Consider the following 23,634-nt stretch of genomic DNA (forward strand, 5'->3'; position numbering starts at 1 on the left):
TTATTTGTGCATTTTTATTGTTCAGAAATGTGGTGGGTACTCTCTTCGTTCGCTGGACTTTATCCTGCTAACTGTTCCAAATGTCCAAACTGAATTTGGTAAAAGGGCTTTTATGTACTCTGCGCCACCGTCTTGGAACACCTTACAAAATACTTTTAAACTGGAAAAACTTGTCCTGATTGGTGTTTTTAAATCACCGATGAAGGATCTCTTGTGAATTCAATGGTTATTATTAAATTACTTAGTTTTTCATGTTGTCTGTCTGTAATTTCTTTGTAATGACTTGGTGCTGCCTATCTTGGCCAGGGCGCTCTTGAAAAATGGTCTCAGGAGAATTTTCCTGAGACCATTCATGTGTGGGGTTGCTTTTCAGCCAAGGGAGTGGGGTCACTCACAATTTTGCCTAAGAACACAGCCATGGATAAAGAAGGGTACCAACACATCCTCCGAGAGCAACTTCTCCCAACCATCCAGGAACAGTTTGATGAGGAACAATGGCTTTTCTAGCATGATGGAGCACCTTGCCATAAGGCAAAAGTGATAACTAAGTGGCTTGGGGAACAAAACATCGATATTTTGGGTCCATGGCCAGGAAACTCCCCAGACCTTAATCCCATTGAGAACTTGTGGTCAATCCTCAAGAGGCGGGTGGACAAACAAAAACCCACAAATTCTGACAAACTCCAAGCATTGATTATGCAATTATGGGCTGCCATCAGTCAGTATGTGGTCCAGAAGTTAATTGACAGCATGCCAGGGCGGATTGCAGAGGTCTTGATAAAGAAGGGTCAACACTGCAAATATTGACTCTTTGCATCAACTAAGACCGCACTCAGTCAGCTGTATTAGGAAATAAGAAAACAGGAAACCACTCACCCAGAGGCAGCGCTCCTAGTGGCCGGAGACTTTAATGCAGGGAAACTTAAATCAGCTCTACCAAATCTCTGTCAACATGTTAAATGTGCAACCAGAGGGGAGAAAAATCTAGATCACCTGTACTCCACACACAGAGACGCGTACAAAGCTCTCCCTCGCCCTCCATTTGGTAAATCCGACCACAACTCTATCCTCCTGATTCCTGCTTACAAGCAAAAATTAAAGCAGGAAGCACCAGTGACTCAGTCTATAAAAAAATGGTCAGATGAAGCAGATGTGCTAAACCACAGGACTGCTACTACCGGCCAAACCCTCCCTAACCCGGACGACACTAGGTCAATTGTGCGTCGCCCCACGGACCTCCCGGTCACGGCCGGTTACAACAGAGCCTGGGCGCAAACCCAGGGTCTCTGATGGCACAGCTGGCGCTGCAGTACAGCACCCTTAACCACTGCGCCACCCAGGAGTCCACGTCCAGGAGGCCACGTCCCCATTCTCATCGACGGGGCTGTATTGGAGCAGGTTGAGAGCTTCAAATCCCTTGGTGTCCACATCAACAACACACTAGATTGGTCCACACACACAAAGACAGTTGTGAAGAGGGCACGACAAAGCCTATTCCCCCTCAGGAAACTAAAAAGATTTGGCATGAGTCCTGAGATCCTCAAAAGGTTCTACAGCTGCAACATCGAGAGCATCCTGACCGGTTGCATCACTGCCTGGACGGAAATCACTCGGCGTCCGACCGCAAGGCACTTCCGAGGGTAGTGTGTACGGCCCAGTACATCACTGGGGCTAAGCTGCCTGCCATCCAGGACCTCTACACCAGGCGGTGTCAGAGGAAGGCCCTAAAAATTGTCAAAGACCCCAGCCACCCCAATCATAGACTGTTCTCTCTACTACCGCATGGCAAGCGGTACCGGAGTGCCAAGTCTAGGACAAAAAGGCTTCTCAACAGTTTTTACTCCCAAGCCATAAGACTCCTGAACAGGTAACCCAATGGTTACCCGGACTATTTGCATTGTGTGCCACCCCCCACCCCTCTTTTACGCTGCTGCTACTCTCTGTTTATCTTATATGCATAGTCACATTAACTATACATTCATGTACATACTACCTAAATGGCCCGACCAACCAGTGCTCCCGCACATTGGCTTACCGGGCTATCTGCATTGTGTCCCTGTCACGTCCTGACCTTAGTTCCTTTTTCTTGTCTCTATTTAGTTTGGTCAGGGCGTGAGTTGCGGTGGGCATTTTATGTTTGTTCAGTGTGTTATAGTTCTATGTGTTTGGCCTGGTATGGTTCCCAATCAGAGGCAGCTGTCAATCGTTGTCTCTGATTGAGAACCATACTTAGGTAGCCTGTTCCCACCTGGTGTTTGTGGGTAGTTGTTTCCTGTTTTGTGTTGTGTCAACTTTCAGGATTGTTTCGATTTTTGTTGTTCCCCTTGGTTATTTTGTATTTCGTGTTCTGTAACATTAAATTAACATGGACACTTGTGTTTTGGTCCGATCTTTCCTGTTCCTCAGATGAAGGAGATCGTTACAGTCCCACCACCCGCCAACCCCTCTTTTTACACTTCTGCTACTCTCTGTTCATCATATATACATAGTCACTTTAACGATACCTACATGTACATACTACCTCAATAAGCCTGACTAACAGGTGTCTGTATATAGCCTTGCTAAGCTTTTTTGAAATGTCTTTTTACTGTTGCTTTATTTCTTTACTTACCTACACACACACACACCTTTTTTTGCACCATTGGTTAGAGCCTGTAAGTAAGCATTTCACTGTAAGGTCTACTACACCTGTTGTATTCGGTGCACATGACAAATAAACTTTGATTTGAACTTCATGTAATTGTCAATAAAAGCCTTTGACACTTATGAAATGCTTGTAGTTATACTTCAGTATTCCATAGTAACATCTGACAAAAATATCTAGACACTGAAGCAGCAAACTTTGTGGAAATTAATATTTGTGTCATTCTCAAAACTTTTGGCCACGACTGTACAATCAACAGCCAATAACGCTAATCAAAATATTTACAAACATAATGAGAGGGATCATGAAAAGGTAGGAAATAGAACGAAAGACAAGAATGAGACCTCAAGATATCTGAATATTAAAGATGTGATACTCAGTCTGTGAACAAAGTCTGTTGTCCTTGGCTCTGGTTAGGCCGCATGGAAGTGAACAAAGGAAAGATGGCGGTGTGTCCTTAGTCCTGAGTTGAGGGGTTCCTTGGTGGTGGTTTCTCGCTCCTTTCCTCTGAGTTTGGAATGTCCCTCATGGGCTGCTCCTCTGGGTTGTGTCCCTGTTGGCCCTGTCTGCTGGCGCTTCCTTTGAGTTGCAGAGGCTGTGCTCTAAATCATTTTCTCCCTCTTTCCTTGAAGAAGTTTAGCTTAAATGTACTGTTCAGGCTACACTAGCTCTTTAAAGAATGTCTCCTTCTGAGACTGTTTAGTGCATGGGCTCTTCCGCACCAATGTCTGTACTGGATTAAAGGTACTATTCCCTAAAATGTACTTTCACTAAGCTAAATTCACCAGTTCTTGTCATTAGAGGCTAAGGTCCAGGCCCTGTGGTCAGCCTACTGAAGATGGAGGTTCATCTCCCTCCTCGAGAGAGGTCCAACTTGAGTCCAGCAGGATAAAAGAGTGAGGTGGGAGACAGCAGAGTCCTTTTGCAGTCCTATGACGTAACAATGTATCATACCTAGGTGTGAAGGGTCACTTTTATGACCATTTGTCTTAGAGAGCGAGAGAGCTTGGAAGAACTTATAGACAGACAGTAAAAGGATGTTCGACATTGTTTTCTTATATGACATTAAAACAACAAGTCGCTACAAATGTTACTGTACAATTCATTGACCAGTCAAGTGGTGCCTATAGTATAGAAAGAAGGACCTCATGATAAGACACAGTGTATCAAAGAAGGAGAGTCTAAAACAGATTTAGATCTCTTCTACTGTAGTAACATCTACTTCCTACTATTGTCAGGATTTCAGAGAAAAAAATGACATTGCTGAGGTCATCATTGTCCACCAAGCCACTCCTACCTCCAGGTAAAGCTTTCCAAAACTGGAGGAGAACATTTGGCTTGTGAATTACATAACACGTGACCACACTTGGAGTGAACATCTGGGTTTTGGTCTAGTCAACAAGAAAAAATAGAGAAAAAAAAGACAAAAAAAAACATGCAGACAACTAAGAAACATACAATATTTATAGCTGTAGTGTATGTGGCCTGAAAACAATCCCATGCAACAGTATCATTCAAATCCAAACAAGCATGGTCTTTTGTGAGTTTGTTTCTTTCTGGCTGTGCATGCGTACAAGTTGTCTATTCAGGCCTATGGCAGCAAATATTTACAAATATTGTACTAAGGAGAAGAAGAACAATCTGCTACACCCCCTCAAAACAAATACCTCATTACCTAAGTGACACTCTAGTAGAGTAAAAGTTTTAAACATCATTCCACATAGCAGTGGAACTGTTCAGTAGTATGTACAGTGTGAAGGAGTGAATGGGAGAATGAGAAGTGTGAAACAGAGGATGATGGGAGATTCCTGCAGCAGCTGCTCCCTCCAGACACCTTAGCAGTGTGTAAAATATAACACTGATGCCCTTCATGACACATGGCCAGCACTCCCTCAGGTTGAGAACTAGATTAATGAGCAACCTTCTCTCTCTCCTTCTGATTGGGGGAGGGCCATAGGGCAATCATGCCTCCACATTCCTCAAGGAGCCTGATTGGTCGATATCGGTATTTCAGCATGTGGTTTCTTGTTCTGGGTGCATGTGTGAGTGGCTGCCACAACTACAAAGCATGATCTGTCTGAACAACTACCTATGTTTAAATCTTAATTTCAGCCAGTTTGCTTCAAAAGGAAAATAATCCTGCAGCAAAAGGAAATGGAAATTATTATGTGGATTATAGTTAATGGATATTTTTTGCAGGTGTTGATACATTTTTCATTAGGGCAAAGCAAGTCTGGCATTTTAAAGTGGAAACTACAAACTTTAGAATACTTTTTAAACCTTGAATACACTACAAGTTTGCATTTCCAGCTGTGCAGGAAAATTCTAAGCAACACATGAGTGATCAAATGAAGATCCTACATCTGTAACTGAACTGCTTCCTCCAAAGACATGTACTGTATGAGCAACAACACCTGTGATCTCAAGAATCCCATAGTACTACAGATTCCCATGTGTGACGTTGTTGGAGTGAACCTTGACCTTTACTGTCTCTGTAATGTCCTGTCCTTGTCTCATTCGTATATAGAGTAAATTAGTGTGAGAGAGTTCTGTGGATAAGCGTGACAGAGAAAAGTTATGTTTCTCACCTTTGCTGGGTTTCCCAACGTGCACCTTGACTGGCAGCTCCTTGCATGAGAGAGATGGCATGTGAGGCATGGATTCTGGGACAATTCCCTCGTTCCCTCGCCCTGCCCCGACGTCTCGGTGCAGTGTCTGTGAAACATAGGTCAAAGGTCATGTCAAGTAGGTTAATATCATGGTCAGAGGGATAGGGATTACTAAACCTTCAGCACCTTGACTGTCATTCAGACTGCCCTACTCACTCACTGTCATATAATCATCTCCCTCATGTATTATGCCTTACAGAGGTAAGAGACAGGATCACACTCACAGACTTATGGAAATCACTGACTTTATTTGAAAATGACCTCTGATGACATCCTTTTCAAAACAAAACATAGGAAATCATTGTCATCACATACAGTGCCTTCTGAAAGTATTTATACCCTTTGACTTTTTCCACATTTGTTGTGTTACAGCCTGAATTAAAAATGTATTAAATTTAGATTTTTTTTTGTCACTGGCTTACACACAATACCCTGTACTGTCAAAGTGGAATTATGTTTGTTTTTTATGTTTTCAAATTAATTTAAAAAAGAAAGGCTGAAATGTCTTGAGTCAATAAGTATTCAACATTTGTTATGGCAAGTAAAAAATGTGCTAAACAAGTCACATAATAAGTTGCAGGGACTCACTCAGTGTGCAATAATAGTGTTTAACATAATTATTAAACGACTACTTTATCTCTGCACCCCAGAAATACAATTATCTGTAATTCCAAGGAACAGTCTGTAGATCTCAGAGATAGAATTGTTATGAGGAATACAGTGCCTTCAGAAAGTATTCACACCCCTTTACTTTTTCCACATCCTTTTGTTGTGTCACAGTCTGAATGTAAAATGTATTAAATTGAGATTGTGTGTCACTGATCTACACACAATACCCCATAATATCAAAGTGGAATTTTGTTTGTTGAACATTTTAGAAAGAAAGAAAAATATTAAAAGAGAATGTCTTGAGTCAGTAAGTATTCAACCCCTTTGCTATGGCAAGCCTAAATAAGTTCAGGAGTAAAAATGTGCTTTTATTTATTTATTTATTTTACCTTTATTTAACCAGGTAGGCAAGTTGAGAACAAGTTCTCATTTACAATTGCGACCTGGCCAAGATAAAGCAAAGCAGCTCGACAGATACAACGACACAGAGTTCAGAAAGTATTCAGACCCCTTGACTTTTTCCACATTTTGTTACGTTACAGCCTTCTTCAAAAGTGTATTCAATTGTTTTTCCCCCTCATCAATGTACACACAATACCCCATAATGACAAAGCAAAAACAGGTTTTCAGAAATGTTTGCAAATGTATTAAAAATTCCATTTACATAAAGATTTAGACCCTTTACTCTGTACTTTCTTGAAGCACCTTTGGCAGCGATTACAGCCTCGAGTCTTCTTGGGTATGACGCTACATGCTTGGCACACCTGTATTTAGGGAGTTTCTCCCATTATTCTCTGCAGATCCTCTCAAGCTCTGTCAGGTTGGATGGGGAGAGTCCCTGCACAGTTATTTTCAGGTCTCTCCGGAGATGTTCGATCGGGTTCAAGTCCGGGCGCTGGCTGGGCCACTCAAGGAAATTCAGAGACTTGTCCCAAAGCCACTCCTGCATTGTCTTGACTGTGTGCTTAGTGTCGATGTCCTGTTGGAAGATAAACCTTTGCCCTAGTCTGAGGTCCTGAGTGCTCTGGAGCAGGTTTTCATCAAGGATCTCTCTGTACTTTGCTCTGTTCATCTTCCCTCGATCCTGACTAGTCTCCCAGTCCCTGCCGCTGAAAAACATCTCCACAGTATGATGCTGCCATCACCGTGCTTCAATGTAAGGATGTAAGGATGGTGTCAGGTTTCTTCCAGACGTGACGCTTGGCATTCAGGCCAAAGAGTTCAAGGATGATCAATCGAAACAGGATGCACCTGCGCTCAATTTCATGTCTCATAGCAAAGGGTGTGAATACTTATGTAAATAAGGCATTTCTGTTTTTTATTTTTTATAAATTTGCTAAAATTTGCTAAAAATTCTGTAACCCTACCTTGTCACAACACAATTGATTGGCTCAAACGCATTAAGAAGAAAGGACATTCCACAAATACATTTTTAACAAGGAACACCTGTTCATTGAAATGCATTCCAGGTGACTACCTCATGTTTTACCTTAATTTAACTAGGCTAGTCAGTTAAGAACAAATTCTTATTTTCAATGACGGCCTAGGAACAGTGGGTTAACTGCCTTGTTCAGGGGCAGAACGACAGATTTTTACCTTGTGTCATATTGCACAACTTGGATTCGTAACATATCATACAAATTGCAAAATTCGAAACATATCACATGAAATAGATGACGTAGTACCAGCGCTCTAAATAAGTTCATTGGTAGGTAGGAGCACCAGAAAATGTTTAACTTTATTTTTTACTGCAAATGACTGTCCTATCGTTCTTAATTGTCATCCGTTGTTACTTTGATGATGTAGAACGCATCACTGGTGAGTGGGCAAGACATTCGAATAAAAACATATTTTAATTATTGTATTCAAAAGTGCAACTGCAAACATATTTACATAGGTGAATAGTTTTGTACAAACAAATGTAATATACAAAACAGAACATTGATTGTATGCAAAAGTGAAACAAACATATTTATACAGGTGATTAAAACATAACCTTTATTGTATTTAAAAATCCAACCACAAACTGTTATGATATACTGCATTCAGCTAACAGATAGAAAAATAAAAAATTATACAAACTATGTAGCTAATAATAGTAATGTAACATGCTGACTATGAACTGATACGTGGATACTGAAATAAATGTTCAGTCTCCAGTCACATGAACAAATCAATTTCTTTGATCTAGAATCTACCTTATAAAACAACTTTAATTTAGGGTTAGAGTTTAGGGACGTCCCAAGGATGGTGCCAATAAACCTTGTTCCATATGTCGGGTTGATTTGAAATCCACTATTTTTCTGAGTGAGTAACATCAGTCTGAATTTGTTGAAGGCCATCTCCTCTTTGGCAATGCGGTAAACGGTGATACATTTCATCTCTAGGTCAGTTAGCTCTGCCTGTTGACCAGCTTGGCTGTCAAATACGGCTGGTAGACATAGGTATGTTGCTCCAGCCCCTGCCCCGATGTACTTGTCCCAGCACTTGATGTGCTTTTGGCTTAAAGTTATATTTTAGCAAAAACGTGTGTTTTAGGTTGTGGCAATTAAGTCCTCCCTGCTGCTATTACTCCACACATTTGACAGTACTCACAGAACAGTGTGCTCACAGAACATTGTGCTCACAGAACATTGTGCAGCAACCCCTCTAGAAACATGTAGATATTTGTATTTTTCTGAGGAGGTGGTCCAGTAGCAGCATCTGCTACATTGTCCTCATCATCATCTTCTTCTGGTTGTGGTTGATCATTTCATAATTTGTTAAAGAAAGCTTCAATTGTTCTTAACTGACTCGCCTAGTTAAATGAAGGTAAAATTCCACGTGTTGTTCTTGCTAGCTAGCTTGCTAGCTAATGCCATTAATTAGCTGACAGAAAAGGGTGGCACAGTTCTGGGGGAAGAATTCTGCAAAAAGGGTTGTGACTGGTGTTTGATTGGTTTAATTAGCTGCATTTAAACATTTGTAGCATTATGATTGGTTATGATTTGTAAACAATGTTTCAGTCTGTCTTATTTGAGCAGTGAAGAGAAGAGTGTTGCAATGAAATATTTTTAGGCATTGCTTTTTTATTGGATTTTTTTTTTGCTCCCAAAATAAAAGTCCTGTTCGCACAGCAACATTTTGGACACACTTTTGAGCCCTGTGTAGTACACAAGTGAATGACTTAGTACAAAAAAACTGAGGCCATTTTGAAATTGTACAAAAGTTTGAGAGTGCATCTTTAAGTGAAGAAAAGCTGTCATTAGTAAAAGGTTACCACAAATACGGCAGCTGATTCGCAGAATATTATAGCTCTTTTGCAGTATCATATAGTCTATATTGATTTATACGTTATGGCCATAGACGGTGTATTGTTGTGACACACTGAGCAGGTGTCTGTGCTACTTGCTCTGTGATTAGGTATCATGAAAGGCTGTCAAGACAGCTAGGGGAGAGTAATAGCCACTGCACTCTGAACTAGGGTCCTGTATTTTGGTTAATCATGTCACATGACCTGGATTTTTATTCAAGGTTTTTCAACATACTGTCTTATTTTCTTTTTCTTTCAGATGGTCCAGCACCATCCTCAGATAATTGCTTTCATTTTTGGTTCAATTCTAATTTCTGTCAAATGATCAAATCTACGTCATGTGACATGATAAACCAAAACACAGGGCTTTACCTATAACTAACTAGTTTCCTGGAAAGGAGAGACGTTTTAAAAGATCTGTTGAAAGAGACTGTCGTCCTGCTTGGGTTTACATTCATATGCCCAGTAATCTTATTGCTTCTGTAATTATTTACATGTACCGGCAAAATGTCTTAGCTAAGGTTGTGCAGTCCAAATATCTTCATTCCAAACAAATATTTTGTATGTATTTTGCATCTTTCCTCTTTGAAGCCCTGTAAGTGGTGAGGCTGATGTGTATAAGAGCAGAGGTAAAACAGCACACGTGCTCAACCAAGCAGCAACAGCAACACACAGACGAGCTCTGAAACCAATTAAGCGTTCTTTACAGTGTGCTACTGCCACATCCGCATCCATTCCTGCCAAATCTGCTCTTTTTCTCAGGGGAAAGGGAAGGTCCTGCTGCTAGGAGAGATGCTAGCTGCCTGGGCTAGATTTAGAACTGAAATGGACATGGCAGTAGCACAGGTCATGGCAGATGAAACACCACTAAGGAGTGTGTGTGGTTTAGCTATGTTTCATGTCTGATCGGGTTAGGGTTAACGTAAAGGCTTCTCCAAACAGTCAGAGAGCAGCAGTTAGACTAGAGCTTCCTGGTGATTCACTGGAGGGTTGAGTCTCTCTCACACAGGATTGATTTCAGCATTGAGAAATGTGCTGACCTGCACTTAATGGAGGCCAAGACCAACAAAACACTAAATACAACCAAGCGCTTTCCTTTGAGCTGCCAGGGTACTTTCCCCTCAAACACATGTTTGAACAGCCCTGTGTGTTTGCTGGGTGTCTCTGATTCAACACATTGACAAACAGGCACTTGTAATGATCCTGCCTTTGTTTAAGAATAGAAAAAAGTTAACCTGTGTCTGTGTGCCAATGTATTCAAATCCAATTGAAGTAGTAAGGTTAACTTTTCTTTTGAAGCATTACATTTAGCCTTTTATGTGTTCTTCATTCTTTCTCAAACAAACACACATACATATACACACACACAAAACACACACTGTAATATTGTAAATAGAAGGGTAATGACATTTCCAGATGTTTCTTGAGGTGTTTATTTTATCAACAATAATATTCCTGATGCATGACAAAAGACCCTTAAAATGGCATAATATCATTTATAACTTTTTGCAATAAATGTCACAATCCTAAAAGCAAAGAAAGCTGTATATTTTGTTAACAAGGTTTCATAATCACACATTGATGTGTTAACATCTGGTTGTCCAAAGAGGTAAAAAGTCATGCTGAATCTACAGACAGAGTGTATGAGTGAATGTTCAGGACACCAATGGTTGAGGACAACAGACAGATATGCCCCTGGGGGGACCAGCAAAAAGCATGTTTGTTTAGTTCAATTCATTCCTTTTAGGTCACATTTGTTAGTAGTGGGAAATTCCATGATAACAGAATGACGCTCAGACTCAGATAGTAGATAGTTCACGTCGAAATGTATGTCAAACCAAAACCAATAATTGCAAAGATAAACAAACCATACAACTATTATGCACCAGGACCACTTCAAAAAATGTCCATGAAGACTTAACAAAAACACACTTGAAGAACAGCGCAGATGCAAATTTTGATAACAGAATGTCGTTTTGTGCTGTTTGTGCAGTCATTGTGTTACCAAACTTTGCATCTGCACTGTTCTGCAGGTAGCCTTGTGGTTAAGAGTGTTGGGCCAGTAACTGAAAGGTAGCTGGTTCAATCCACCGAGCTGACTAGGTGAATAAATTGCTCATGTAAGTTGCTCTGGAAAAGAGTGTCTGCTAAATGACAAAAAAAAAAATAGTAAATGTGTTTTTGTCAAATTTACTGTGGAAATGATTAAGTCGTCCTTGTGCATTAAGTTATATGGTTTGTTTAACTTTGCAATCAGTGTTTTTTTGTTTGACATACATTTTAAAGTAAACTATCTGAGTCTCGGCATCATTTCTGTTATCGTAGAATTGCCCTAGTATGTCTCAACATGACCTAGAAATGGGGGAAGGGCTAGAATGTTATCATTCTCTTCCTACTTTTGGAAAAACCCACACAAGTAAAAGGTGTAGGCGTATTAGCGTAATTACAGTGTAACAACAATCTATTCTCAATCAGTTATAAATAATGTAGGCCAACAGTGTATGTACAAAAAAAATGTCCCTTGTATGATCATTTCATCCAAAAGAGGGTACAATAGCTGCCTGTCCCACAAGATGCATCACTCCCAGAACCAGAACAGTGTAGGGAGCTGTTGAATGATTCTGGTTAGCCTCCTAGCACTGACACTCACTAACTTTTTGGCTTGTTAGGTACACTCTTAGAAAAAAGGGTTCCAAAAGGGTTCTTCGGCTGTCCCCATGGGGGAATGCCTTTTGGTTCCAAGTAAAAAATATTTTTGGTTTCAGGTAAAACCATTTTGGGATCCGGTTCTACTTGGTACCAAAGGGGTTCTACCTGGAACCAACAAGGGTTCTTCAAAGGGTTCTCATATGGGAACCCTTTTAAGTTCTAGATAGCCTACACTTGTAGAAAATAGGTGCTATCCTAGAACTTTGTGTTTTGGATGGTTGCTCAAACTTGTAAGTGGCACAATACCATTCCTATATCTGGCCATCAAGTGACAACAGGGAGGACAATATATTACCTACCTTATGAGAACATGGACACCCGACCTGACAGGAGTCGAGGGTGGGCGCAGTGATGTAGGTTGGGATGTTAGTGGCGGGATCCCACGCTCCAGTCCCGGGCTGCTGCTCTCCACAGGTGACCTGCAGGATCTCCTGGATCTGGGTCAGCTCCTGTCTTAGCACCTGCTTCTGATGAAAGCTGAAAGCCGGGTGATTGGATGCCATGGTGAAGAGGAGAAGGAACTGCTCATCCGTTTGTCCATCGTTGAGCTGCAGGCCGTAGTTGTTTATGATGCTGTCGATGTGCGTGAGCGTTCGGAAGAGAACACCAGCAGCCTCTCGATTGTCGGAGCTGAGAAGTGCAAGGGAGATAAGCAGCTTGCTCCTCACGACCTCGTCCGTGATGTTGGTAAGGTTCGAGAGGTCAGCGGGGTTGTTGGCTTTGATCTCAGCATCCCTGAGGGAGTGATAGTCCTTGCGGGCTAAATCTTCCAAGCACGACCCGAGGAAGCGTAGTTCGATGGGAACACAGAGGTCCAAAAGCCCACAAATGAACTCAGCTCTCTGGGCCGAGTTCAATATCGAAAACCAGCGGTAGACCCCTTCCCTTTGAACGGAGCATCGATTTTCAACCATTTTAAAATCGACTCACACGTTTAAACATGGATTATTTTGTTGATTGCGATTAGGCCTAACAATAATAAAATGGCAATACCAAAATTAGTCAAGACAAACCTCCATTTACGGTACAAGTAGCCTAACCTTTAAACAGAGAGCGTGCAGGAACCTGCCTGAACAGTTAGTAAACGTCCACCTGGATCAATGACGCTGGTTATTTGGTTGACAATAATCGTATTCAATGTAGACTATCCACGACCATGAGTTTTCGGGAAAATAAATTACAGCACGTCGTCTTTCTTTGTTTACAGGCCAGTTGCGACATTGTTGAAATATGTAACCAAAGCGATAATCACTTGAAAGTCTATAAACAAAAGCATGAGGAGGGTTACTGTACTGCGAGGCTCAGCGTAGTATCCAGTCATCCAGGCTTTCTCGACCAGCCCTCCGAGGTCCCCACGTCAGTCGATTATGGAACAAGTACTACATGAAGTAGATTTAAATAACAAAAACACCATATGAGTATTACACACATAGATAATTTACTTCCAGTGTCAAAGGCACTACTTTCCGTTTATTCCCTGTAAGAAAATCATTTTCGATGGGAATCCGCACGGTATTCGTTGAAATTCTGAGTGTCTGCCAATAAAGAAGACCATAAACTGCATGTAGCCTATAAACTATAGCCAGTAACCTAGGGGTTAAAGTTTAAACGCAAACGATTCAGTTAAATCCTATTGGTCGTAAATTTAACCAGGGACGCGTTCAGATTTGTTCCAGACGAATAACAACAATTGGTGCTTTCAAAACAACTGGGAACTCGGAAAAAACGAGGTCAAATCATGACGTCAGTTATCTTCAGGTCGGAAAGCCGGAGCTCTAGAAATATGCCAGTTTCCGACAGCGAATTCCGAGTTGGATGACCGTTCAAAACTTTTTTCCCAGTTGGAGATTTCCCAGTTCTCTTGAACGCACTGAAGTCGGAGATTTTCGAGTTCTGAGTTCCCAGCGTTTTTGAACAAAACAAATGTTTAGACCTATCCTTTTTATAAAGACCCCGTAGCTGTTTTGAAATGCAATTCAAGTAATACCCCCCTTACATCCTGTCATATCCCTGAAATCGCTGATGAAATATCCCTGAAATTCCTGAAAAATACCATATCCCTGAAATCGCTAACTGATGAAAAACAGCTGTGTGGTAACTTTGGTGCTTTAAAGACAAGTGTGAATTTAGGGGAAAACGAGGTCAAATCACAACGTAAGTCATCTTCAGGTAGTAAAGTCTGAGATCTAACAAGATGCCAGAGTTTCCGCTTGCAATTCCGAGTTGGATGACCGTTCAAAATATGTTTCCCAGTCGAAGCTCGTTTTTTTTTCGATTTCCCAGTTGTTTTGAACGTGACATTATTCCAAACTGCCAGCTAAACCCCTCAGCTAAAAACATACACTTCGATTGGGTGTACTACAGCTTGTCAGTAACCCCAGCTGCTGGTGTGATTGGTCAGAAAAGTATCTGCACTAGCCTACACATCTTTTTCACATGCGCTCATAATATTTACGTCTCCGATTTGATAAACGAGAATGTACTTTGTAAATCGCAAGTCAACCTCTAAAGTGTATGAGTTGAAGAAGTTGATTGTTTTTAAGACAGACACATATGTCATAATTTGTCTTCAAATGTCTTTGCAAACTGATATTAGTGTAAGAGGAGCAGCAGAAGAGTGAAGTTGTGAATTTCTGGAATTGCCATTTTCATTGCGTCACTCTGTCTGTGTACGGCCTTTATATACAGTTGAGCTGTACAGTAGCTTGTTCGGACTATGGCCTAAAAAAGTAGGCTACCCTTCTACGTCTTTAGAAATATATTATGCACACATATTTCGAATCTGCATTCATATATGGATAAATATGCACTTGTTTGATGTTTGAGTATTATCTAATGGCATTTCTTTCCTTGACCTCATACAACTGGTAATCATAAACATTAAGGGCTATTTGCCTATGGTCATCTTGAATTTCACCTAATGAGATTTTCAAGTTTTCTGAGCTTGTTGTGGGGCCTTTTCCCTGCTAAAATATGGCCTTGCACTTTCCATAAAAAAACAGTAGATGTCACCATTAGTTAAAGCTTTTTTGCACTACAGTACCAAAAACCTGATGGGTCAGCACACTCTAATAAAAATCTATTCTCAAATATAGCATTTTCAAAATGCTGAGCACAGTGCACAAAGATATTCCAACTCCATTATAATGCAAATTCCAAATGTTATCATATGAAAGCACTGCATATTAAAGTTAATGAACTGGGAAGGGAAAGGAGATACTGAGTCAGATGCTCAACTGAATGCATTCAACCGAAATTTAACCGTCTTCCGGATTTAACCCAACCCCTCTGGATCAGACTGAATATCACATTGAATAAAACAATGGATGAAGTACAAAAGAAGGCCTACAAAAGTATGAGGTTTGCCTAACTAATGATATAACTGTGATGACATGTGGGAAGTGTAAATTGTGACTGTGTTAACATTACCAGAGGTCACATGTCAGTGCACTCGGTTCAGCAGATAGAGCAGCATAGCCAATCTCCCCTGATCGATCATGCTGATTCTGTTCTGCTGCCATCCCTGTTAGTATCCAAATCCCAGCACACATTCACTTAGGTCAGAAACATTCACAGATCTAGATTTATTTGTTTGCCTCCCTGCCCGTCCAACATTTCCTTATCTCCCACCCCTTCTAATGCGACTAGCCCTGATGCTCCTCCCTCTTTTTCACCTGCCACACTATAAAGTTTCTCCCTGCAGGCGGTCACTGAATCCGAGGTGCTAAAAGAGCTCCTTAAACTTGACCCCCAAAAAACATCTGGTTCAGATGTTTTAGACCCTTTGTTCTTTAAGGTTGCTGCCCCTATAATCACCAAGCCCATCTCTGACCTTTTACACCTGTCTCTCCTCTCTGGGGAGATTCCCATTGCTTGGAATGCAGCCACTGTTCGTCCTTTATTTAAAGGGGGAGATCAAGCTGATCCTAACCGTTATTGCCCCATTTCTATTTTGCCCTGTTTATCAAAAGTGTTGGAAACACTTGTCAATAATCAACTGACTGGCTTTCTTGATGTCTATAGTATCCTCTCTGGTATGCAATCTGGTTTCCACTCAGGTTATGGATGTGTCACTGAAACCTTAAAGATCCTCAATGATGTCACCATTGCCCTTGATTCTAAGCGATGTTGTACTGCTATTTTTATTGACTTGGCCAAAGCTTTTTATATGGTAGACCATTCTATTCTTGTGGACCGGCTAAGGAGTATTGGTGTCTCTGAGGGGTCTTTGGCCTGGTTTGCTAACTACCTCTCTCAAAGAGTGCAATGTATAAAATCAGAACATCTGCTTTGTCAGCCAATGCATGTCACCAAGGGTGTACCCCAAGGCTCGATTCTAGGCCCTACACTCTTCTCAATTTACATCAACAACAAATCAAATCAAATCAAATTTTATTTGTCACATACACATGGTTAGCAGATGTTAATGCGAGTGTAGCAAAATGCTTGTGCTTCTAGTTCCGACAATGCAGTAATAACGAACAAGTAATCTAACTAACAATTCCAAAAAACTACTGTCTTATACACAGTGTAAGGGGATAAAGAATATGTACATAAGGATATATGAATGAGTGATGGTACAGAGCAGCATAGGCAAGATGCAGTAGATGGTATCGAGTACAGTATATACATATGAGATGAGTATGTAAACAAAGTGGCATAGTTAAAGTGGCTAGTGATACATGTATTACATAAGGATGCAGTCGATGATATAGAGTACAGTATATACGTATGCATATGAGATGAATAATGTAGGGTAAGTAACATTATATAAGGTAGCATTGTTTAAAGTGGCTAGTGATATATTTACATTATTTCCCATCAATTCCCATTATTAAAGTGGCTGGAGTTGAGTCAGTGTCATTGACAGTGTGTTGGCAGCAGCCACTCAATGTTAGTGGTGGCTGTTTAACAGTCTGATGGCCTTGAGATAGAAGCTGTTTTTCAGTCTCTCGGTCCCAGCTTTGATACACCTGTACTGACCTCGCATTCTGGATGACAGCGGGGTGAACAGGCAGTGGCTCGGGTGGTTGATGTCCTTGATGATCTTTATGGCCTTCCTGTAACATCGGGTGGTGTAGGTGTCCTGGAGGGCAGGTAGTTTGCCCCCGGTGATGCGTTGTGCAGACCTCACTACCCTCTGGAGAGCCTTACGGTTGAGGGCGGTGCAGTTGCCATACCAGGCGGTGATACAGCCCGCCAGGATGCTCTCGATTGTGCATCTGTAGAAGTTTGTGAGTGCTTTTGGTGACAAGCCAAATTTCTTCAGCCTCCTGAGGTTGAAGAGGCGCTGCTGCGCCTTCTTCACGATGCTGTCTGTGTGAGTGGACCAATTCAGTTTGTCTGTGATGTGTATGCCGAGGAACTTAAAACTTGCTACCCTCTCCACTACTGTTCCATCGATGTGGATAGGGGGTGTTCCCTCTGCTGTTTCCTGAAGTCCACAATCATCTCCTTAGTTTTGTTGACGTTGAGTGTGAGGTTATTTTCCTGACACCACACTCCGAGGGCCCTCACCTCCCCCTGTAGGCCGTCTCGTCGTTGTTGGTAATCAAGCCTACCACTGTTGTGTCGTCCGCAAACTTGATGATTGAGTTGGAGGCGTGCGTGGCCACGCAGTTGTGGGTGAACAGGGAGTACAGGAGAGGGCTCAGAACGCACCCTTGTGGGGCCCCAGTGTTGAGGATCAGCGGGGAGGAGATGTTGTTGCCTACCCTCACCACCTGGGGGCGGCCCGTCAGGAAGTCCAGTACCCAGTTGCACAGGGCGGGGTCGAGACCCAGGGTCTCGAGCTTGATGACGAGCTTGGAGGGTACTATGGTGTTGAATGCCGAGCTGTAGTCGATGAACAGCATTCTCACATAGGTATTCCTCTTGTCCAGATGGGTTAGGGCAGTGTGCAGTGTGGTTGAGATTGCATCGTCTGTGGACCTATTTGGGCGGTAAACAAATTGGAGTGGGTCTAGGGTGTCAGGTAGGGTGGAGGTGATATGGTCCTTGACTAGTCTCTCAAAGCACTTCATGATGACGGATGTGAGTGCTACGGGGCGGTAGTCGTTTAGCTCAGTTACCTTAGCTTTCTTGGGAACAGGAACAATGGTGGCCCTCTTGAAGCATGTGGGAACAGCAGACTGGTATAGGGATTGATTGAATATGTCCGTAAACACACCGGCCAGCTGGTCTGCGCATGCTCTGAGGGCACGGCTGGGGATGCCGTCTGGGCCTGCAGCCTTGCGAGGGTTAACACGTTTAAATGTCTTACTCACCTCGGCTGCAGTGAAGGAGAGACTGCATGTTTTCGTTGCAGGCTGTGTCAGTGGCACTGTATTGTCCTCAAAGCGGGCAAAAAAGTTATTTAGTCTGCCTGGGAGCAAGACATCCTGGTCCGTGACTGGGCTGGATTTCTTCCTGTAGTCCGTGATTGACTGTAGACCCTGCCACATGCCTCTTGTGTCTGAGCCGTTGAATTGAGATTCTACTTTGTCTCTGTACTGGCGCTTAGCTTGTTTGATAGCCTTGCGGAGGGAATAGCTGCACTGTTTGTATTCGGTCATGTTACCAGACACCTTGCCCTGATTAAAAGCAGTGGTTCGCGCTTTCAGTTTCACACGAATGCTGCCATCAATCCACGGTTTCTGGTTAGGGAATGTTTTAATCGTTGCTATGGGAACGATATCTTCAACGCACGTTCTAATGAACTCGCACACCGAATCAGCGTATTCGTCAATGTTGTTATCTGACGCAATACGAAACATCTCCCAGTCCACGTGATGGAAGCAGTCATGGAGTGTGGAGTCAGCTTGGTCAGACCAGCGTTGGACAGACCTCAGCGTGGGAGCTTCTTGTTTTAGTTTCTGTCTGTAGGCAGGGATCAACAAAATGGAGTCGTGGTCAGCTTTTCCGAAAGGGGGGCGGGGCAGGGCCTTATATGCGTCGCGGAAGTTAGAGTAACAATGATCCAAGGTCTTTCCACCCCTGGTTGCGCAATCGATATGCTGATAAAATATAGGGAGTCTTGTTTTCAGATTAGCCTTGTTAAAATCCCCAGCTACAATGAATGCAGCCTCCGGATAAATCGTTTCCAGTTTGCAGAGAGTTAAATAAAGTTAGTTCAGAGCCATCGATGTGTCTGCTTGGGGGGGGATATATACGGCTGTGATTATAATCGAAGAGAATTCTCTTGGTAGATAATGCGGTCTACATTTGATTGTGAGGAATTCTAAATCAGGTGAACAGAAGGATTTGAGTTCCTGTATGTTTCTTTCATCACACCATGTCACGTTGGCCATAAGGCATACGCCCCCGCCCCTCTTCTTACCAGAAAGATGTTTGTTTCTGTCGGCGCGATGCGTGGAGAAACCCGTTGGCTGCACCGCTTCGGATAGCGTCTCTCCAGTGAGCCATGTTTCCGTGAAACAAAGAACGTTACAGTCTCTGATGTCCCTCTGGAATGCTACCCTTGCTCGGATTTCATCAACCTTGTTGTCAAGAGACTGGACATTGGCAAGAAGAATGCTAGGGAGTGGTGCACGGTGTGCCCGTCTCCGGAGTCTGACCAGAAGACCGCCTCGTTTCCCTCTCTTTCGGAGTCGTTTTTTTGGGTCGCTGCATAGGATCCACTCTGTTGTCCTGTTTGTAAGGCAGAACACAGGATCCGCGTCGCGAAAAACATATTCTTGGTCGTACTGATGGTGAGTTGACGCTGATCTTATATTCAGTAGTTCTTCTCGACTGTATGTAATGAAACCTAAGATAACCTGTGGTACTAATGTAAGAAATAACACGTAAAAAAACAAAAAACTGCATAGTTTCCTAGGAACGCGAAGCGAGGCGGCCATCTCTGTCGGCGCCGGAAGTCGCCGGAACATAGCTCAGGCAGTAGGAAGCTCTCTCTCTCACTCTATACTCCTCTGTAAACTGGTCATCTCTGTATACCCTTCGCAAGACCCACTGGTTGATGCTTATTTATAAAACCCTTTTAGCCCTCACTCCTACCTATCTGAGATATCTACTGCAGCCCTCATCTGCCACATACAACACCCGTTCTGCCAGTCACATTCTGTTAAAGGTCCCCAAAGCACAAACATCCCTGGGTCGCTCGTCTTTTCAGTCCGCTGCAGCTAGCGACTGGAACGAGCTGCAACAAACACTGAAACTGGACAGTTTTATCTCAATCTCTTCATTCAAAGACTCAATCATGGACACTCTTACTGACAGTTGTAGCTGCTTTGCGTGATGTATTGTAAGATGGCACTGACAGAGAAGTTCACCTCGCTTCAGATCCTTAGAAAACTATGCAGTTATTTGTTTTTTTATGTATTATTTCTTACATTCGGGCACAAATTAGGGCACAAGTTGCCTTCCAGAGAGACATCAGAGATTGTAACAATCCCTGTTTCACGGAAACATGGCTCACTCGGGATATGTTGTCAGAGTTGGTACAGCCACCCGGTTTCTTCATGCATCGCGCTGACAGAAACAAACATTTCTCTGGTAAGAAGAAGGGCGGGGGTGATTAACCTTATGATTAACGACTCATGGTGTAATCACAACAACATACAGTAACTCAAGTCCTTTTGTTCACCTGGCCTAGAATTCCTTACAATCAAATGCCGACCACATTATCTTCCAAGAGAATTCTCTTCAATTATAGTCACAGCTGTGTATACCCCCCAAGCAGATACCTCGTCGGCCCTGAAAAAACTTCACTGGACTCTATGTAAACTGGAAACCGTACATCCTGAGGCTGCATTTATTGTAGCTGGGGATTTTAACAAAGCTAACCTGAGAACTGTTACGGTTTTCTTCCGTCGAAGGAGAGTCGGACCAAAATGCAGCGTGGTAAGTTAGATACATGTTTAATAACAAAGAAAAAACGAACAATACAAAAACAACAAACGGAACGTGAAAACCTATACAGCCTATCTGGTGACAACTAACACAAAGACAGGAACAATCACCCACGAAACACTCAAAGAATATGGCTGCCTAAATATGGTTCCCAATCAGAGACAACGAGAATCACCTGCCTCTGATTGAGAACCGCCTCAGGCAACCATAGACTTTGCTAGAACACCCCACTAGGCCACAATCCCAAAACCTACGAAAAACTCCAATACACAAACACACCACAAAATAAACCCATGTCACACCCTGGCCTGACCAAATAAATAAAGAAAACACAAAATACTAAGACCAGGGCGTGACAGAACCCCCCCAAGGTGCGGACTCCCGACCGCACACTTAAACCCATAGGGGAGGGTCCGGGTGGGCGTCTGTCCACGGTGGCGGCTCTGGCTTGGGACGTGGACCCCACTCCAATCAAGTCTTAGTCCCCCTGTAACGCGTCCTTTGATTGGCGACCCTCGCCGCCGACCTTGGCCTAATAACCCTCACCAAGGACCCCACTGGACTGAGGGGCAGCTCGGGACTGAGGTAGAAGCTCGGGACTGAGGGGAAGCTCGGGACTGAGGGGAAGCTCGGGACTGAGGGGAAGCTCGGCACTGAGGGGAAGCTCGGCACTGAGGGGAAGCTCGGCACTGAGGGGAAGCTCAGCACTGAGGGGAAGCCAGCACTGAGAGGAAGCCCAGTACTGAGAGGAAGCTCAGGCAGGTAGTTGGCTCTGGCAGATCCTGGCTAGCTGGTGGTTCTAGCAGATCCTGGCTGACTGGCGGTTCCGGCAGATCCTGGCTGACTGGCGGATCCTGGCTGAATGGCGGATCCTGGCTGAATGGTGGATCCTGGCTGAATGGCGGATCTGGAAGATCCTGGCTGACTGGCAGATCCTGGCTGACTGGCAGATCTGGAAGATCCTGGCTGACTGGCGGCTCGAGCTTTTCTGGCTGCTCTATGCAGACAGGCAGCTCTGGCTGCTCCATGCAGACTGGCAGCTCTGGCTGCTCCATGCAGATTAGCAGCTCTGGCTGCGCTGAACAGGCAGGAGACTCGGGCAGCGCTGGAGAGAAGGAAGGCTCTGGCAGCGCTAAACAGGCGGGAGACTCCGGCAGCGCTGGAGAGGAGGAAGGCTCTGTTAGCGCTAGACAGGCGGGAGACTCCGGCAGCGCTGGAGAGGAGGAAGGCTCTGGCAGCGCTAAACAGGCGGGAGACTCCGGCAGCGCTGGAGAGGAGGAAGGCTCTGGCAGCGCTAAACAGGCGGGAGACTCCGACAGCGCTAAACAGGCGGGAGACTCCGACAGCGCTGGAGAGGAGAAAGGCTCTGGCAGCACTGAACAGGCGAGGCGCACTGAAGGCCTGGTGCGTGGTGCTGGCACTGGTGGTACTGGGCCGAGGACACGCACAGGAAGCCTGGTGCAGGGAGCTGCCACCGGAGGACTGGTGTGTGAAGGTGGCGCAGGATGGACCGGACCGTGAAGGTGTACTGGAGCCTGAGAGCAGGGCTGGCACAGGACGTGTAAGGCTAGGTAGGTACACAGGAGGCCTAGTGCGTGAGGCTGGCACAAACTTCACCAGCCGACTAACACGCACCTCAGGACGAGTATGGAGCGCTGACCTAGGTGCCATCAAATCCCCGACACGCTCCGTCGGGCGAATATCGTACCTAAAGCACCAACCTAGCAACTCCCTCATAACTCTCTCCTCCACTTTCCCCATTAACTCCTTCACAGTCTCTGCTTCACTCACCTCCAACACCGGCTCTGGTTCTGGTCTCGTCCTTGGCTCCTCACGATAAACAGGGGGAGTTGGCTCAGGTCTGAACCCTGACTCTGCCACACTCTCCCTGAGCCCCCAAAAAAAAAAAATGTTTTGGGGCTGACTCTCGGGCTTCCATCCGCGTCGCCGTGCTGCCTCTTCATACCAGCACCTTTCCGCTTTCGCCGCCTCCAGTTCTTCTTTGGGGCGGCGATATTCTCCAGGCTGTGTCCAGGGTCCTTTTCCGTCCAATATCTCCTCCCACGTCCAGAAGTCCTGTGATTGCTGCTCCTCACGATAAACAGGGGGAGTTGGCTCAGGTTTGAATCCTGACTCTGCCACACTCTCCCTGAGCCCCCCCCCCCAATACATTTTTGGGGCTGACTCTCGGGCTTCCTTCTGCATCGCTGTGCTTTTCTCTTCAAATCCATTCTCCTATAGCCCTCCTCGCACTGCTCCAGCGAATCCCAGGCGGGCTCCGGCACTCTCTCTGGTTCGACCGCCCACCTGTCTATCTCCTCCCAAGTAGTATAGTCCATACTCTTGCTGTCCATAACGTCCTCCCATGTCCATTCCTCTTTTCGCTGCTGTTGCTGTCGCTGCCTGTCACCACGCCGCTTGGTCCTCTTGTGGTGGGTGATTCTGTTACGGTTTTCTTCCGTCAAAGGAGAGTCGGACCAAAATGCAGCGTGGTAAGTTAGATACATGTTTAATAACGAAGAAAAAACGAACAATACAAAAACAACAAACGGAACGTGAAAACCTATACAGCCTATCTGGTGACAACTAACACAAAGACAGGAACAATCACCCACGAAACACTCAAAGAATATGGCTGCCTAAATATGGTTCCCAATCAGAGACAACGAGAATCACCTGCCTCTGATTGTGAACCGCCTCAGGCAACCATAGACTTTGCTAGAACACCCCACTAAGCCACAATCCCAAAACCTACGAAAAACCCCAATACACAAACACACCACAAAATAAACCCATGTCACACCCTGGCCTGACCAAATAAATAAAGAAAACACAAAATACTAAGACCAGGGCGTGACAAG

General features: G+C 43.9%; 1 protein-coding gene across 1 annotated transcript in view; it reads right to left on the minus strand.

Moving 5' to 3' along the window:
- Positions 1-13,836, minus strand: part of LOC112252253 (zinc finger CCHC domain-containing protein 14) — a 41,916-nt gene extending 28,080 nt beyond the window's left edge. The window contains exons 1-2 of the mRNA XM_024423333.2: positions 12,223-13,836; positions 5,233-5,359 (exon numbers count right to left, since the gene is read on the minus strand). Of these exons, the coding sequence (XP_024279101.1) occupies positions 5,233-5,359; positions 12,223-12,837 (742 nt within the window). The 5' untranslated portion in view covers positions 12,838-13,836. The remainder of the gene's footprint in view (positions 1-5,232; positions 5,360-12,222) is intronic.
- Between the last annotated feature and the right edge of the window lie 9,798 nt (positions 13,837-23,634).

Source organism: Oncorhynchus tshawytscha, linkage group LG06 (genome assembly GCF_018296145.1).
Source record: "Oncorhynchus tshawytscha isolate Ot180627B linkage group LG06, Otsh_v2.0, whole genome shotgun sequence".
Taxonomy (NCBI): Eukaryota; Metazoa; Chordata; class Actinopteri; order Salmoniformes; family Salmonidae; genus Oncorhynchus; species Oncorhynchus tshawytscha.